The 17,582-nt window shown below is 36.6% G+C and overlaps 1 protein-coding gene across 1 annotated transcript in view; it reads right to left on the bottom strand.

The window, feature by feature from the left end:
* Window positions 1-17,582, bottom strand: part of LOC117208587 (transcription factor collier) — an 87,262-nt gene that overhangs the window by 42,109 nt on the left and 27,571 nt on the right. Inside the window, exons 5-6 of the mRNA XM_033449816.1 lie at window positions 11,779-11,852; window positions 11,196-11,264 (exon numbers count right to left, since the gene is read on the bottom strand). Of these exons, the coding sequence (XP_033305707.1) occupies window positions 11,196-11,264; window positions 11,779-11,852 (143 nt within the window). The remainder of the gene's footprint in view (window positions 1-11,195; window positions 11,265-11,778; window positions 11,853-17,582) is intronic.

Here is a 17,582-nt window from a genome sequence, read left to right as displayed (position 1 = left end):
ACGAGCCCAAAGCATTCGAGGCATTAGTGCGTGGCTGGTGTTTAGAGGCCCTAGAAAGTAATTGAGTTGGCCACGCGACTCTTGAAGTGGCTCCCTACCAACGCTACGAAACGGGTTCCCTCCAGGCTCTTCTTCTCATTGGTAACCACCTGTTTTGAGCGGAACCCACTCTCTTTATTTCCCCCCTCTCTATCATTCTCTCTTTGTATCTCTCTCTTTCATTCTCCTCTACACGGGTACAGAAAAATACACACTCGTACACGCATTGGTTTGGCCACTTGAAATTCACGTTCTTCATTGTACAAAGAATTTGACATACGGCCGATGGACGCCTACGTTTTCCAACCCCTAAAATCATGCACCACCACTCTCTTACCAGTCGTTGTTGTCATTCTATTATAGCCCGCGCATGGATGCTCCCCGTGATCTGTTTGTTCGTTTTCTTTATCGAGATAAATAAGTCCTTCAGTGCGCTTGTGCGCTCCTTTCTAAATTGAATCCTATCAGTCGGAGTATGGTAAGTCTATATTTGCTAAAAGGGTCTTTATATCTTTGATTAAGAAATTAGAACTTTTAAATATACACGCGGATTATATCCTGTTCTGTAGTATGTCTATCAGTGATATTTCTGCAATTAATTTTTTCTTTCTCAAGTATAGTTGTAAACCGAACAGATAACATTTACGAGTAGTAATAAGAAACACATTAGAGAAACAGTACATAAATGAAATTTGTATTCTTAAAATTTGAAATCTTTAAAATCATATTCTATGAAAAGATCACTCTATAAGAAGATATTAAGCTGGTCTACGATACTTCAAGTGATACTCAACATTTAACAAATTTATTAAATACGTCTACTTCTCTACTCATACAGTTCGCATTATCAGGCATAATATACTCTTAATATAAAGAATGACATTTACATTGTATTGGATGCTCATCGATGGAATACTCCTTTTACTTCAGTTTCGGAGGAGGCACCGTGACATCGTGAAATCTTAGTAGAAATAATAGAAGATAGGTTCGAGTAGAAGTAAGAGATCGATTCCGTAGAGCAAGAGGAGGAAGGTAAGGGTGGCAGCGTGGAGGACCGAATGCCATTTAGAGTCATCCACCGTGTCTCAATCTAGAGGCACCCTTCCAGGCATCGGCGAGCCGTGACGGTTGGCATCTGTTCTGCGGGCCGAGACCCCAACGAGGATGGCAGAAGCAACGCCAGCGGCAGCATATAACGCTACAAAATGCCAAGGGTCCCGTCAGAACGTCTATATGCACTAGAACGTTCAAAATGATCCTGCAAGCATCGCGCCACTACATGCTTTCTCGAATGATTTCACCTATCAATAAACTCGAGAGCACCGAATCGTTTTCTGAGTAATTGGCTGCTTGATCCCTGACTAACCGTGATTGAAAGACAAGTACTATTGTTAACGTAGGGTACAAACTCAAAGGGTGTTAATACGGGACGTCATTTTTCCCTAATTTTGTAAAAAGAAACAATGGAATTATGGATATAACCCTTTTAATACAGATTCCTTTTTTCTCGTAAAAATTGATATCGATGGGGTGTTTAAATATGAAGAAAAGAACCTGATAAGTATTGTTTGTTCATCCGTTTTTGTTTTAACGTCGCTTAATGACTAATGTTAGTATTTTAGTAATGAATCTTCATTATTATTGCAAAGAATGTTTGACTACCATATTTACTTTTGTTTCAAGAAAATGATTACAAATTTCTCTATTGATCTCCCAATAATTACAATACTCCTTCGTTTATAACTAATGAAGGGAATTTGAACAATGGAATAACTGAACAAATTTGAGCGTGAATAATTTGAAACAATTCCTTTCTTACTATTCTTATACATTGAATGTAATTTGGAATAATTTATGGAAATCATATCGAAGCAAATCACAGTCAAAGTAAAATCTTAGATCGCATCGGATCTAAAAGAAAATCTGGAAATTCCTTCGGTTTTGGCAACGATGGCGGGAAGAAAACTGGCGAGCGACAGGAAGAAAAAGAGAATACCTCTGGTTTCTCGGAAGGTAGATCGATGGCGATTTTTCACTCACTTAGCTCGGCGCGCATCAATATGCATTAAGCTGATCGGTTCTCCCTATTGGCTTCTTCTCTTTAGGAGCAATAGGGACCAAAAACGTGAACGAAGAGAGAAAGCCAGAACGACGGAAAGAGGGTTATGCAAGAAAGACTGTTCTCTCCCTCTTTCTACCCCTTTCTTCGACAACGTGGAGAGGGAATAAGAAACAAGCGCTGTGCGGGAAGCTGTTAAGATATTCTTCGAAAATAAGGATACCGTATCGAGGTAATTCTCGGTAGGTAGAATAACCGTAAGGAAATCGAGCCGAAGTCTCGGATACGACTAAGATTCCACGGGCTCTACGACACTCTTGGGTACGTTTTGGTATCTGTCTAGGCTCCTCTGTAGTCACGGCCCAGGATATGCTCGCCACTTTTCGTACAGACGGTGAGCCAATCAGCGTCCACTTGTGTCAAGACTTTTGAGAAGTTGCGAGTTTTCCAACGGAAACCATGCGATTCTCTCGATTCTAGTATTCCTATGGCCGGCTGATATCAGAAGTCTTTAAATATCGTATTACTTTTATTGAAATTTGGAATACTTGCAGGATATAGTGATAGATTATTTAGTATTAAATTGTAGATATTTGTGCAATTTTTTTTACCGGTTTATATTATTGAATACAGCTTTTTAATAGTGTGAGTATGAAAGAAAATTCGAAGGATTTCCTTAATATTTTCATTTTTTCCGAGAGTCTAGACAATTTTATGGAAATTGAAATATTTTGTAACATTCTCAGAAACTACTTTTTTATTAATCATGAAAACTCTTTTTGCATTTTTGTCTTATGCACTGAATTTCCATTATCTTCGCTACTTTGTACTATCCTAACATACCTTTTATACTTTGACAAAGCAGTATGTAAATTATGTTTTTCAATTATATATTTACGCAATTTTTCAGAGTTCTCTTACTACTTGGTCCTCAATGGATTAACGTTGTCGCTAGTTAAGTTTGTTATATACCATGTTTTACGTGTATCAAGCTAAGAACAATAATTTTTCACTTAACGCGCTGAAACTCGACTTCAATTCGCTCATACAACGATTAATCGTGATATTAATACATTACTGAAATCTTGAGAATCGTAGGGGTGAAAATGTATATTTCTACTGAGGTTGTATGACAAGATGCATTAAATGATTCGCATAAGCAATTCGAAAACCGATTCCACTGATACATAATGGATTGACAGGAGTTAGTTTAGCATAAGTTTTCCATTAGCAGGCTGAATAGATCGAGATATCGATAATATCCAATATAGATTCCAGTCGTATTTCGCGAGTGAAGCGTGTGTTTTAGGTGCCTTTCTCCTCTTCGGACTTGCCAGAAGGATCCCGCATACTTGTCGACAACAGAAACAAGCTATATTCCGTAAATTTTTTGGTGATTCGACTAATTGGACGAATTTACGAGGTAGCCAGTCCATCTTTGGCCCATAATACCTGTGATTCCTTTTATCTTGTAAATACCGAAACAGGAATCTCTCGGAATTTCTAAATTTTACGTTGAAGAAGAAGAGTTGGTACCGACATCGATAGAATTGTAAGTCAATTGCGTAAAGTTTTAATTAAACATCGACGAGTATGTTTCGAGCAAAACTTTAGAACGTTGAAAAAGATGTATTTAAAGGAAAAGGATTGCATTAAAATATCTTTTCCAATATTTGGATCTTTGAACAGGGAACGAAATTTGGAAAATAAAAATATTCTCAATATTTTGTAGAATAAAATAAATTAAATTAAATAAATCATTTATAGCGGCATAAGAGTTAGATCCCCCTACACATTTATTAAGGAGCACAGTCCTTTACGATTAAAATCAAAATTTGAACTTCATTTTTTTTTAAGTACAAATATTTAATACCATAGTCTAGTAGTTTTTCTAGAAGTGAAGAAAAATTGGAAACTTCTGAAGTTTATATTTCTTAAAAATTTCGATATCTATAAAGTGATGACTCAAACTGTTGTGTATTTACCTATAGACGTACTTCAATCGGAATAAAATTTCAGATATTAATTTAACACGGAATGCCCGTATTCAAAGAAAGGGGTTTTGATAAATTATTTTTTCACTGTCTATGAATATGCAGAAAATGATTCTCGGTTCGCAAATCAAATTTTTTCACCTAATATCCATAAATTATTTGCTATTTACGGTTACTTTGATCAATTCATTTGATTCCTCGTGTGCAACGATTATCGGCTGCAATTTTCTGGTTGGTAAAACCAAAAAATAATTAGCCGTGTAAATATACCGTTATTTATCCGACGATTTCCCGGCCGAGCGATCGGTCGTTCTTGTTTCTATAGAGGAGCGTGCACGCGCACTTTTATCCATTTATTTTAGGGGCATATCCAGAATGAAGGGTGTGATACCCCTACAATAGGGTCCCATATGCTTCGCGTATGAGAACGAGTACCACCATTGAGTGTGTTTTGATTTCTTTAATAGTCACGTCAGAAAATAGTACTTTTAGGACCAGTCAACTTGAAAAATGCTGAATAATGTAACTCGATTTGTTTTACCTTCCAACAGCTATGTATAGAGATACAAATTCCAACAATATTGCTCATTTGGAAGATTCTACGCTTCTATTTAATACACTTCGTATCTATAATGTTTTAGTGTTTAATATTTAAATTATAACATATATTTTAAGTATTTGAGAAATATTGAGTTCATTCCGATTTTTAAGGAATTTGGTTCACATGAAAGATCATATTGAAAAGTTTTTCGTCGAAAAACCTGAGAGGTTCTGGAAGGATGGAATATTCAAGTTGCGTGAAAGATGGAGAAAGGTTATGGAACAAAATGGCACCTATATAATTCAATGAATGTATATCGAATCGAAATGTAAATCGGAACGCACTCTCCGGGCGACCCAATAGTTATTATAGAAATATAAAAAGAATCGTTACGATCTTTAAAATATATCTCAAAATACTGACAGAAAACAAGCTTCGATCTTATTCTATTATCAATTCTTGATTTAACATTACTTTTGGTTTTTTTGTTACGCATATAATAATCTTTTAAACGCATTTCTCAATTCCTTTATTTAGAATCTAATTCTTGCCTATAACATTCGTAAAATATTATGTTCAATTTTCAAAGGAACACAACGCAATTTTTTTTATATTTTACGTATCATAATGTATTATGCAATTTTTCATACTTTGCGTGTTATAAAATTGATGCACATTTCTAATCCTTGAAACAAGCAGGAGGGATCCCTCGTTTTACAATATTTATGCCGATTCCGTGGCTCGTGGAACAGATTCGCTGATAAAACTCGTGTTTCTACATCTTAATTAGCACAACCAATGGCACCCGTGTAAAAATTGAAAGAAACAAGGGGCGTTGTTCGGCAGAAATAGTGGGTGAGTGAGATTTCCCACTGGATCGTTTGATTCGACCAATGAATAGCAAGCCCATTTCAGTATGCATCGCGTACGTCGTTCGCTTAATAAGTTTTCCTTATCGATGTGTGTCATCTACGAGCAGGCAACCAGAGACCCGTCATTATCGTCCCTATCTCGGTTGATAGTTTTCATCATTTCCATCCAAAGTAGCGGTGCACAGCACACACGCGGTACTTACTCGTTAGGTGGAACAGCACTAATGCTGCGTGGTCTAACATGTGTCGCTGATTGCACGCACTTTCACCTGATTAGCTTTTAACAGGACGTCAAAACGTTTTCGGTTTTTTTACGACGTCTGATATATACAACTCGTGTTCCTTAATACGATCGTCATATTAATTACTTGTTTCTATCTTTTACGGCAATTTATAGCCCCTAATGAATGCGCATGATCTTTCTTTTATTGTTTTTAAAATAGTTCTGTCGTTCCATTCCATTACCACATTACATTCACATTCATACTTTTACGAATACAATCGGAGAAATGTAAATTAAATTATTATTTATTGTTCTTTAAAACGCAAGAGCTAGAAAATAATGTATCACGAGCAAAAATGAAAGGGAACGATAAATATTTATGTCTATGTTTTCGTATTAATATCGGAACCTCGGCTCCAACGTTGAAAGAGTTTTCAGCATTCTGCAATAATGCTTGCGCCAGAAATTCTCTGACTGCCCTTGATATCGAGTCCATACTGATGGAGATTCGCGGCAAGGGTGCGAGACAACGTAGCACGATTCGGTCAAATCTGCATGCATTAACGCCACAAGCGCGACTGATTGACAATCCGTGTGTCATTGTGACGTCAGTCAAATCGCTCGAGCATCCTCGACCAATCGCAATCAATTAAGGTAACGATTGATTGTTACGCGTTTGGACTCGACGAAGGGAATATCGCGAGCCGGTATTTATGTGGATGATAGACGTGCCATTGAAAATCACAATATCGCCATCGACGAGGGACCAGCTTAAAGCTTCGTATATCTAAATGATCGTTTTTATAGCATCTTTTTCATATATCTATCTGATGTTCCTTCTTATTTTGTTTCTAACAAATAAACGCTGATATTTTGTTTAGCGTTTATCACTTTCACTATTACTATTGTATACGTCACACCCAAGTAATGTGTTTGAAAATAAAATCCTAGTTAGGTTTATTTTTATCCTTATTAGGACATAGTTTGGAAGAAGCAAAGAAGTGGGAGGTGTATTAGAACAAATATTACTACATAAGATAAAGTGACAATCAAATTTTTGGCCACAAAAAGTAACACTTCATTTTCTATTTTTGCTTTCCAATCTTTCTTGCAAGATACCATCTAATTTTCCATTATTTGATATTTTAATAATCAAAGTTCTGCTGTACTTATATTTCCTCAGTTCTCAGTGTTTTGACATTTGTCAAGACTCATCCATTACGCTCACCACGCCCATAATGCTAAATTTCCTCGCCACGTATTTGGCCTTTCGAACAATTTCAAAATATACATATATCTTCCTGTTCACGATCGTAGTAGCGTTCATCGCGGTATTAATCGGGCAGGGTGGCATTTTCCCCGTGAAAAATTCAACCGTGTCGTCCCCTCGAAGGGACCATACGTCCAGGAAAACGAAACGATCGTCGTCGCGCGCCACCCGAAATGGAATCCGTCAAATTGACGGAGGGTATAGAGCGTCACGGCGCGCTGAGGGTCGCGCGAGCCTCGAACGAGCACAGAGAGGAAACGGTTGCAGTACGAACCGGAGGGCTATGATCGATGTCCCGAAATTAAGGGCTTGCCCGCCGAGCGAAATAAAGTTAACCAATCGGGCCAACGAATGGCCCGTTCGGTCGTTATTGGCTCTGGCAGTTCTGGTCCGAGTCGCGACGACCCGATGCCCGATTTTTTCACGCTGTCCCTTGTTTTTCGAGGGGGTCGCCGGGCTATGCCGATTGCAATTCGAGAAAGAGTGATATAGGGACGAGAGGCATCACGGTGAATCCAGGAACTGGTCGCGGATGGGGGAGAGGATTTTCGTAATTATGGAACGGCGTTGGTCCCCGGGGATTCGTCAGTCGACGGGAAAGCCCCTGGCTCTGTACGGCCACGACAATGCCATTTTAATTATGCATGTTAATTGGTTTCCGAGTCCGGCGTAATACCAGCTTCTCTAGGACTATTCTCGCGGCGCAACTCCTCTTCATGTTACTGATCGATGCGTTGGATTCATCGATCGACTGATCTATACTTGTTACTTTTACGGTGAAACTTACAACGAGGTAGGGTTACTTCAACCACCTAAGGTTTGGTTTATCTTAAAATTATAATTCAAATATAAATTATATGCAATATTATGCTGAATCGATATACGTATGTACGGATCAAAGCACAACGAAGATAAATTTTTCATATTAAATTTATTTGCGGTTGAGAATAATTGAGAAGTCAATAAACATGTGACGAAAAATATAACGTGAGGAGAAAAAAATGTTCAACCTTCTGTGAATTTTTCCGAGAGAGAAATTATTGTGGACTTAAGTACACTTGAGTTATTCGACGAAGTATTACAATTGGTCTTGGTTTTCTTGGTCTCTGATCGACTGTTCCCTTCAACGCTCCGTAAGGGAAAGTGATGGGGTGAAAAAATGTCCACGCTTCGATATAGCAATCGCTTTTGTTTTTTGTACTTTTTTTTTAGTGAGATATACACGATTGATGGGGGCTGCGTTGTACTTTCTGCACAGCTGAGTGAGCATGTCACAATCGGCCAGGGCCGCCTCAATCAAAGTGGCATTGATACCCTTCGCTCCTTCTCTCGATCGGGCCCTCGCGCTCTCCATTGCGGTTTTGTTCGAGACCGAAAATCTATTAGCCTACCAACATATATACACATATTTTCTACTACATACAACACCTCTGTGTGAGAGAGAAACTGATTTTAATACCAACAAATACGAAAAACCATCGTACGGGTTCAATTTCTGGCGAATTTATCTTCTAGAAAATGTACACGAAATATTGTTTACTCATATCGACTGTAATATTTACAGTCTATTCTTTATATATCTTTATATATGAAATACGATTTTTTCCGAACAATAAACTCTGTACTTTCTAAAATTAAAACTATTTCATAGCACTGAAATATTTAAATAACAGATGCATTAACCGCTGATGTAAAAACTACATATTAACAATTATTTGTAGTTCAAAACATTCCCATCAAATCGTTGGAATTAAAATCTGTGACGAATAAGACACATGTAGTATAATTTATATTAATTAACAATTTCTTGTAATCAAATATTTACGACCTTATTGTACTATGATTTGAAGAAATTCGAGAAATGATATTAATCTTACACTTAAACGCATTGATTTTAGATGGTAGCTTGAAATCTTTTCGTAAATATCACGAATACAGTCTATGGTAAATACATGATAAACATAATGCGCATGCTAAATGAATCTTTTAATTCTATAGTTCGTACATTTAGGTACTCTACGCCAGGCACGATCTACCACAAGCCAAGGTAAGAGACATAGTTTAGGGTGGCGCTCGATGTGACACGCGACCGCAACGTGGTTGTGCATTTACATTATATCGCGGTTTATACGATGTTACTTAGGTGCGTGCGTGCTGTGTATCGAAGCAACATTTTCGAGATTAATTTTTCTAATGCTTTCGTCAGACAAGTCTTGTTCCATTGGAAATTTATTGTGATACAACTAACACAGTAACATAGCCATCCTACCAGTTTTAATTAAACGCGAAGTGAAACTTGCCAAATTATTAGAAAGATCTCAAGTCTATTGATAAATTTAACGGTATTTAGAATTATGGTTATAGATAATGATAGAAAATGTTTTGATTAAACAATAATATACATTTTAGAGAACATTCGTTACGTATTCTTAACAATCGTAATCTTCTTTGTTAATATTAAATGATGGTAAGAGAGTTGGAACCATTGTCTCGTTTATTTATAGTAACATTCACCTATTTTACTGCCAATATATTGACAAACTTTGTTTCGGTATCAATCTGTTGTTGCGAAGAGGGATCACTTTTTCCTCGAAATTCCCAATATCAGATAAAACACTTTGATACCAGTTTCTCGAAATGCGCGAATAAGTATAAAATCCATTTTCCCAAGAACTATAAACAACACCTATGGCAGATCATTGCACTTAAATCCAGGCGGAGAAGGATTCGAAAACACTGCAAGCTGCAGAAAAATAGTTACGTGCAAGCCCAGTAGGCTTTGCCTGTCACCTACGTGTATCACATATCCTCCGAATAAGGATGAAAGCTCCGAGGCGACGTTGTATCGAAAACCGTAGGTTGAGCATCCCTGAGCACAAGATGTCCTCCTGAAGACTATCTCGGCCTTGGTCCCGCGGGAAACCTCTTCCTTCCTACCGTTCCTATCTCAGGACACTCTATAGCCTATTCAGATACCAGGCTCACCCTACTGCTACCATGTTAGCCAGCTTGTGAGGAAGAGAGAGAAAGAGAGAGAGAGAGGAGGGGGGAGACTGTTGAGCGAGAGAAGGGGCGAGAAAGGGAGAGAAAGAGTGTCTCTGTATTTCCAAGGACAAGCAACACCATGTAGAACGTGGAGGAGGTATAAGTACGCCTGAGTATTCGAGTGCTCTTGTACCTTGCAGTCTCACCACACCTCGTAGGAAACGTATTTTGCAAGCCTAAATATCACGGGTTTCTAGTCTATGCGACGCTATCTTGCAAGTGGGTACCTTCGAGAAGGAGTTATCTGGCCCCTTATTTCGCAGATCGTTGAGAAGCATGATAGCAAGGGTGGCAAACTGATATCAGAGTCGTTGACGTCTCAATGAAATTCGACTGTATATGTATACACTACCATTCATAAGAATCCAGACACTTTGATCGATTTGTGGTAATCGTGTCTGAATTTGATCAAAATATACGAATTAATGATGGATTAATAATTTGAGGACTGAAAATCATCACGGTGTTAGTCAACATTCTGAGAGTCTGGATTTAGTCAGGTACTTCAAATTTTAGAGGTGTCATAAGGGTATACCATAAAGGGATGATAATCTCTTTAATTTCATAATTAATTACTTTACTTTCTGTCACGATATGTTTTCGTGGCTAGAAAAAGTATAATGAACTTTTTATAATAATAAATGAAGAACATTATTTTATGAAGACAAGAAACGGACTGAGCTAATTCATCAATTTTTCTTATGGTCTACCAGAAAGCCCCTTAAAAACACAGGGTGTTTTTATTCAATACTAAAAAGATACTGTCGTACGAATGAAAAATACTACTCATGTAATAAGTGTATCTTTCAGTTGAAAGATCGATAGTACTAATGTAAGTAAGATAATAAAGGCGAGTATTCTAGACACGGTGGCTTCGAGTGTTAACTCTGTTGCGTTCTGTCATCATTCTAGGTTCAATTCTATTCTTTATTCTTAACAAACTTCTTAATTTTATGAAAATTATAAATTATAAAAGAATCATTCTTAATATTCATAGTTTCGTGTTCTATATGCGTATAAAATAATAAAAGTCCTGTTGCTTACTACAACGATATTAACGGATATAAAAGTTGGTGGATAGCAAGCAGAATTAATAAAACTTCACGAAAACGATACGATTTGATTATATCCAAAACGATATTATCCACTCACCGATCGATGATAACAGGATCACTTGGTGTTTCGTTTCGGTTTCCGCAGCTCTTCTTATCGCAACATCGACTACAACAAACAGAGTCAGGTGGATCAGAGACTAGTATGTCGCAATTTCCAAATATTTCTTTATTTATCCGTGGGGGATGCATTCTTTCTTCGACTCAATTCGGTGGGTCCAGAGGGTCAGAATTTTCGAGGTCGTCTAAAAACTATATAAACCCTTGGGACTTTGTAAGTTTGGGGGTGGAGAGTAGTCAGGCCGAAGTCCCATGGGTCAATGAGTCAGCCACCCCCAAAGAATGATTGCACCCCCGTGTGTCTCGTTACGTTTATGGTTTGCCACCGCAAGGGTGGCTGCATGCATGAGGAGTAGATTCTTTGCTCTTCGGCCGTACGTGTTTGCATACAGTTAGAATTGCCACTAAACGATGAAAAGGCGTATCATTGCCGTGTCAAACAAATTAAAGTTAAAATATTTGCATATTTCAGGTACACGATCAACGTTACCTTCATCTTTAAATGCACACTGTTATTTGAGATGATTGTTAAACGTTGATAACTATTATTAGGAAAAACTCACCTGCACATCACCTCGTGAGTAAGAAGAACCCTACACATTTCAGGATTTTTATCTTGTCCCTCATACATGATAACCTGAAACAAAATGAAAATTATTTCAGAACGGTAATTACAATGGTATATGTGTACATAAATGGTGTATTTCACAATACAAGTTTAAATGATCGTTTGTTAATGTCTAATTTAATATTAAAATAGTATAAAAATATGTGTTGTCAGGCATTTATTAGAATTCTGGCATGTACTTAAATTTCTATATTATACGTATAAATGGAAACCTATACAAAAAATAAAACATGTTAGAAAACTATCAGTAGGGACGCAAGTCGAGAAGGGACTATTTCCCCTAGAAATCGCTAAGCCATGGTCGGCTTAAGCAAATCCGTTAAGCTTCCTTCACGACCTTCTGATTGATTTTTATTTAATGATAACAAGTCGTTATCCTGTATTCATACACTTACAGTTGGGGATGAGTCGCGAATTAACCGTAGAATAATTAAGCATGGTTAGGTAATACATTTTTGATCTTGGTGAAATCCCTCAAACAGTAAGTAATATTTTGAGGGTATTGAAGTATCCTGTGTAAGATAAGTAAAATAAACAAAACATACAAACAAGCGTTTTGTTTTATTTGTATATTTTTTTATCTTTTTATTCGTACTTAAATGAAATTTTCTCAATGACTAAATTAATCATTTAACTAATATTCGCTTGATTCCATTAATTAAAATATAGAACTATGATTACAAGATTCAATATACAGCAATGGCAAACGTAACGCGAATAAACCACGGAATGTAGGTGCATTACTATGTATCTTGTCAATGCACAACCGCGCGAAAGCAAATTTCCCATTTCGTTACAAATTCGAAGGGAAGTCAACTCTCGGACATTTGTATTTCTACGCGTCAGACACGTTAATCGTATCGCCGGTACGCGTAATTTATGCAGAAGTTGCTTCGTATTGCGTGTAACGACCTAAATTGCTGGAGTTGGCGAAGAAGCGATAAAATGTAAATACTTTGAAATATAACGTTCTAGGGAATTGGTTATGTTGGCGTCAGTGGTCTCGGACTGCGAAAGCGGTTGAATAGCGAAGGATCCCCGTAACGATATCAAATACATTTCGCCTCGGCAGTTAGGTGTGACTTTCAGAACGGCATCAAATATTTATACGAACAAAATAACCGAATTGCAACGTAAACGAACCGCGATGGTTGTATACGCGGCGGAAGGTAAATCAGAGGAGAATCCCCCGCCGAAGTGGAAACGTCAGCCAGGGAAATAGAGGGGCAAAAATAAACACGGAAGAAAGAGGAAAGTGGATCGAGAAGTGAAAGAGGAAAAGTAGTATTCCTTCGAAGAGGAAAACGAAAGGAGGCGCATAAAACGTTTCGTGCCCTTCGGCCGTTTCGACTCCTAATCGTCGAACAGCATGCGATCTTATTTGTGTCGTGAATAATTAATACGAGTATCTACCTTGTACGCATTAACTCCGGTTCTAAAACACATAGGGTTATTAGTTGTAATTAGTTACTTAACGGAGTAACTATTTTCCTAAACCTTCGGTTAATATTGTGTTAAAATACAATTCCTTCTAATCGACGTAATTGGTTTGCTAGAAGAGTGACGCAAGTAAGGAACGTAAACTTCTGTATAGGAAAGTTTGAAATAGAAAGCTTGTTATCGATACTCGTTAGTTAGTCCATGCAGTGGAAAATTGTTAATTACTCAGCCGTGACAATATCATTCCACTTTTACAACTTTTATTTTCATATTTAAACAGAAAATTATAGCTCCCTTATGTGCAGTTAAAACTTTATGTATAGTATGATTTATCTCAATCAACATATCCGATTTTTAAACATATTTCGTCGTCGTGCAGTTTATTGCCGTTACTATACTAATTGGAAATAAATGCTACATTGGTAATAATATATCTGAGTGAACGTGAATGTAAAATATTTTCACTATAAAATATAGATCTAGATAATATTTCAGTCCGTTATATAGTTTAGTTTTTGGAGAATTAAAGACTGATCATGTATTTTGGCGATGGAAACAATAAATTTTTTAAAAATACAGTTCACCCGATTGACTTTCTAAAAATACATTGACTATGAGAAATAAATAATGTATTTTGCAACCTCTATTATGGAAAAAAAATAGAAATAAGATTTCTCAGAATATAGTTATCTGAATATACGAGGATGCCTATTTATCCACATTCTTTTCTATACTGTGATATGAAAGTTAATATTATTTTAACAAACGTCTATCAATTCATAATTATAAATATTCCGATATTTAAAAAGGATAGATACCTAACGCTTATCCAATCTTGGGCATGCACATGTCATTCACGTGTAATAATCATTGTTTATACACGTAATGATCATTGGGTAGATCTTGTACACCTTCTGATACGACATGCGATATTATTTGCTCAGTAACCGTTGCCAGGTACGATACGTGTTGTTGATTTTACGTATCTATCCCACTTACAGACAATTTCGAGCAATTAGTTTTTACCGCGTTGCTTGTTCTCATGAACTACTAAGTTCTTGTTTGTTCTTATCGCTGTACAGGTCGACGATATCAATTATCGATCACGCACGTATCGAAATCGATCAATAGTTATGTTTTTGTTCTTCTAAAAACTACTTCGTGCAAGAACAAGGCGATAAAACTCTTTTTACAATCTTTTACTTTACAAATATCATTTGTGGTAACGTTATGATATTCGTACAATACGAAGTGTTAAGAGTGAATATCTAATAATTTTTCAAGATATGGAAATCAAAATATTCGATACTCACTGATCCTCTCTCTCAAATCTCTTTTCTAGATTAGTCATTTTGATCGCTTATCGCCACACGTTAATATTTCTTCGTTATAGATATGCAATAATCGCGTCGCTACGTACGAAATTTATTGGTTAATTCCGTCAGTCGATCGAATTTTGATAGTGTCATTCCATGTCAGTTAATATCGTCTCTAAATTAGATTGAAATCCAATTAGACTAGAAGCAATTGATTGGCTATTACTGACTTTACAATCGCGTAATTCCAAAGGAAATATTGTTAACATTACATTCTTTTTAGTATTAGATTTATCGCAAGATATTTATTGCAAACGTACACTTAGTCAAAATTTAGTAGATTTACAGCATGAATAATACATATATAATAAATGTCAAAGTTTGTCCCACTAAATATCTGCTTGTTCAAACATTTCTATGACTTTAGCAAAGTACTGATATGCTTGCAGTAAATATCTTGTAATCTTTTTATACATATTCATGTTTGTTTCAAACTTTGCTAATATAATCATGAAATTTCAAAATGTTTTGTATAATACAAATAATATATTCGAAAAATATTTCTGTAAGCGCTGAAATACTTTCGCGAGCCACTATATATCGTCAGATATCTTAAGGGATGGTTGGCTCAAGTCGAGAGAGTTTGCAAGTAATACTGTCAAATGAGTCGTCCTAGGGGTGCGACCAATCAGCATCAGTCCCTCGGAGGCCTTTCTTCCGTTCCCTCCTGGTCCCAGTAGAAACGTTTGGGCCTCCCCACTGCCATCCAATTCCCACGGGAATTACTTACGAAGGACTAATAGCGATATCACGCCAGTACTAACGATTTTTAAATTTATGACAGTGTGCGTTTACCTACGCGCCTGTTTCATTAAAGTGAAAGTAAATTATTCTATTATTTCGTTGCTATATCTTTTTAATGAAGTAATTAATCTAACGTTTTAACAACTGAAATATAGTATGTTGTGCTGTATGTTAAATTATATGAAAATATTTATATGTTTGTACATCTGTGAAAAGTTTAATTGCACTGTGATGAAGAGAACTATGCAAAAATATAGTTATACGAGAATAAGGGAATTGGCCTAATATCCCAAAATGTATAAGTTTCCTAATAAAGTGATTATGATAAGATCTTTTTAATTGTTGGCATAAAAGTACAAAAATATATAAACCATCACAAATGATATTGAAGAATGATTACTATCTATCAGAACGACAGTTTTTGCACTTGGTAGTAAAACCATAACGTTATTCACGACGAGTACTCAAAAATGGCAATAGAACGAGGAAGAAAAGGAGTCGAGGAGGACGCAGATAAATACGAAGATAGTCATTCAAATCTGCCGTAATGATTTCCATCCTGAATCGATTCCAAAAGTCCCCTGGGATTCCCCCTCTATATCGGTTGTGCAACCCCTGTCGCCTGACGTATACACCACCGAACAACGTGCATACAATGTTACTTTCACCCCTGAAAAGAATGTTCATCGTTAGGGGACAGCTCTGCTCTCTTTCTCATCTTATCTGCCAAGGATTAACTTATCTCAAACTTATTATTTCCTTAATCTATAGTTAAATACTCATATTTCAGTATTATATACGTCCATCCGACGTTTAAAAGCTGATATCGATTCGTTTTGGAATAATCGGAAGAAAAATAAGAAAAATGCATTGTCCTGTAATCTTTAATCGCGAGTACTATATTCCTTTTGTCTTTTTCTCCTCTTTAGTAACATATGTTTTTAGCATTAGAACTATCAAACTAGTCAAAACTCTGACTGGCATCAAATTTTGCTTCTTATAATTATTAAGAAATGGAAATATTAATGTTTCATCGTAAGACAAAAAAATGATTACGTATGAAGAGTACAGGGGAGAAATATGATAAGTACAGGTTTGCCGCTTTAATGACTTTGATGTTATTTAGTGATTGTAAGAATTTATTTTAATGTAACATAAGTAGAAAGAGAAATAGCTTCGGTTCAAAAATATGAACCTTTTAGTCATAGAAGTTTCGTGAAAAAACTAACAGCATACCTAATATCTGGAATATAATAGTCAACACTTTTGAAATCAATATTTTTGATGTAAATATTTGTAAAAGAATCGCATAACTAAATTCAATAAAAAGACAGTTTTAATAAAACTGTTTCAGAAGCAATCGTAAAATTCAATAGCTTGTCAGTCAATCGTATATTAATTTTACTAAGTAATAGAATTACTATAGTAATTCTAATCATCTACGTACAACTCTTTCTAAGGTATATATTAAATATATCGGTAGCTTTGCTGTTAACGACGCGACGATGAAGATATTAGGTCGATATCGATAATAGATTTAAAGAAGCGAATACACAGAGAGCAGAGTACGAGTGTGATGTGCCACGGAATCCTTTCTCGATTCTTTTCTGAATTCCCGCGGGTAGTATTTCATAAAAAAGAAAAAAAAAAGGAGAGAAAAGGAAAGTTCCGACTGATCATCTCCAGCGGCGGATGGAAGTTGGAGCTTAAAAGGGTTAGGTACAATTTCCTGTTGTTCATTCATTTAAAATAACGATGGTACGCGGTTCGCTGCTTCCTCCATACCCGCGTCCTGTAAATGCTTTTTTATCCCCGGAACTAATTACAATTTAGCATTTTTAATCCTGCGAAAAAGCGCATTCCAGTTCTCCCACCTTTCTCGTTCCCTTTTCCTGGCCGGAAGTTCGTTCTCAAGCGCTTACAAACGTACGTTGTTAGCGCCATTCAGCCGCGGCTGCACGCTGCTCTTCTCTTTCTGTTAGAAGCTGCTCGTATTTTTCTGGAAATTTCAACGAGAAACGCACAGCAGTTCTCGACATCCTATATTTTTTTTTTCCTCTACTGCTGCTTTCTCGTCGAGAGTGCCTCCCCCGTACTCTCTGCCCGCTCCGCCAAGCGAAAGTAGATATAGATACCCGTACCTTGGCCAGGAGCGAAGAAATTGAAGAACAGCTTAAGG

Source organism: Bombus bifarius, unplaced genomic scaffold (genome assembly GCF_011952205.1).
Source record: "Bombus bifarius isolate JDL3187 unplaced genomic scaffold, Bbif_JDL3187 scf7180000008140, whole genome shotgun sequence".
In the NCBI taxonomy this organism is placed as follows: Eukaryota; Metazoa; Arthropoda; class Insecta; order Hymenoptera; family Apidae; genus Bombus; species Bombus bifarius.
This window is presented reverse-complemented; position numbering and strand designations above follow the sequence as displayed.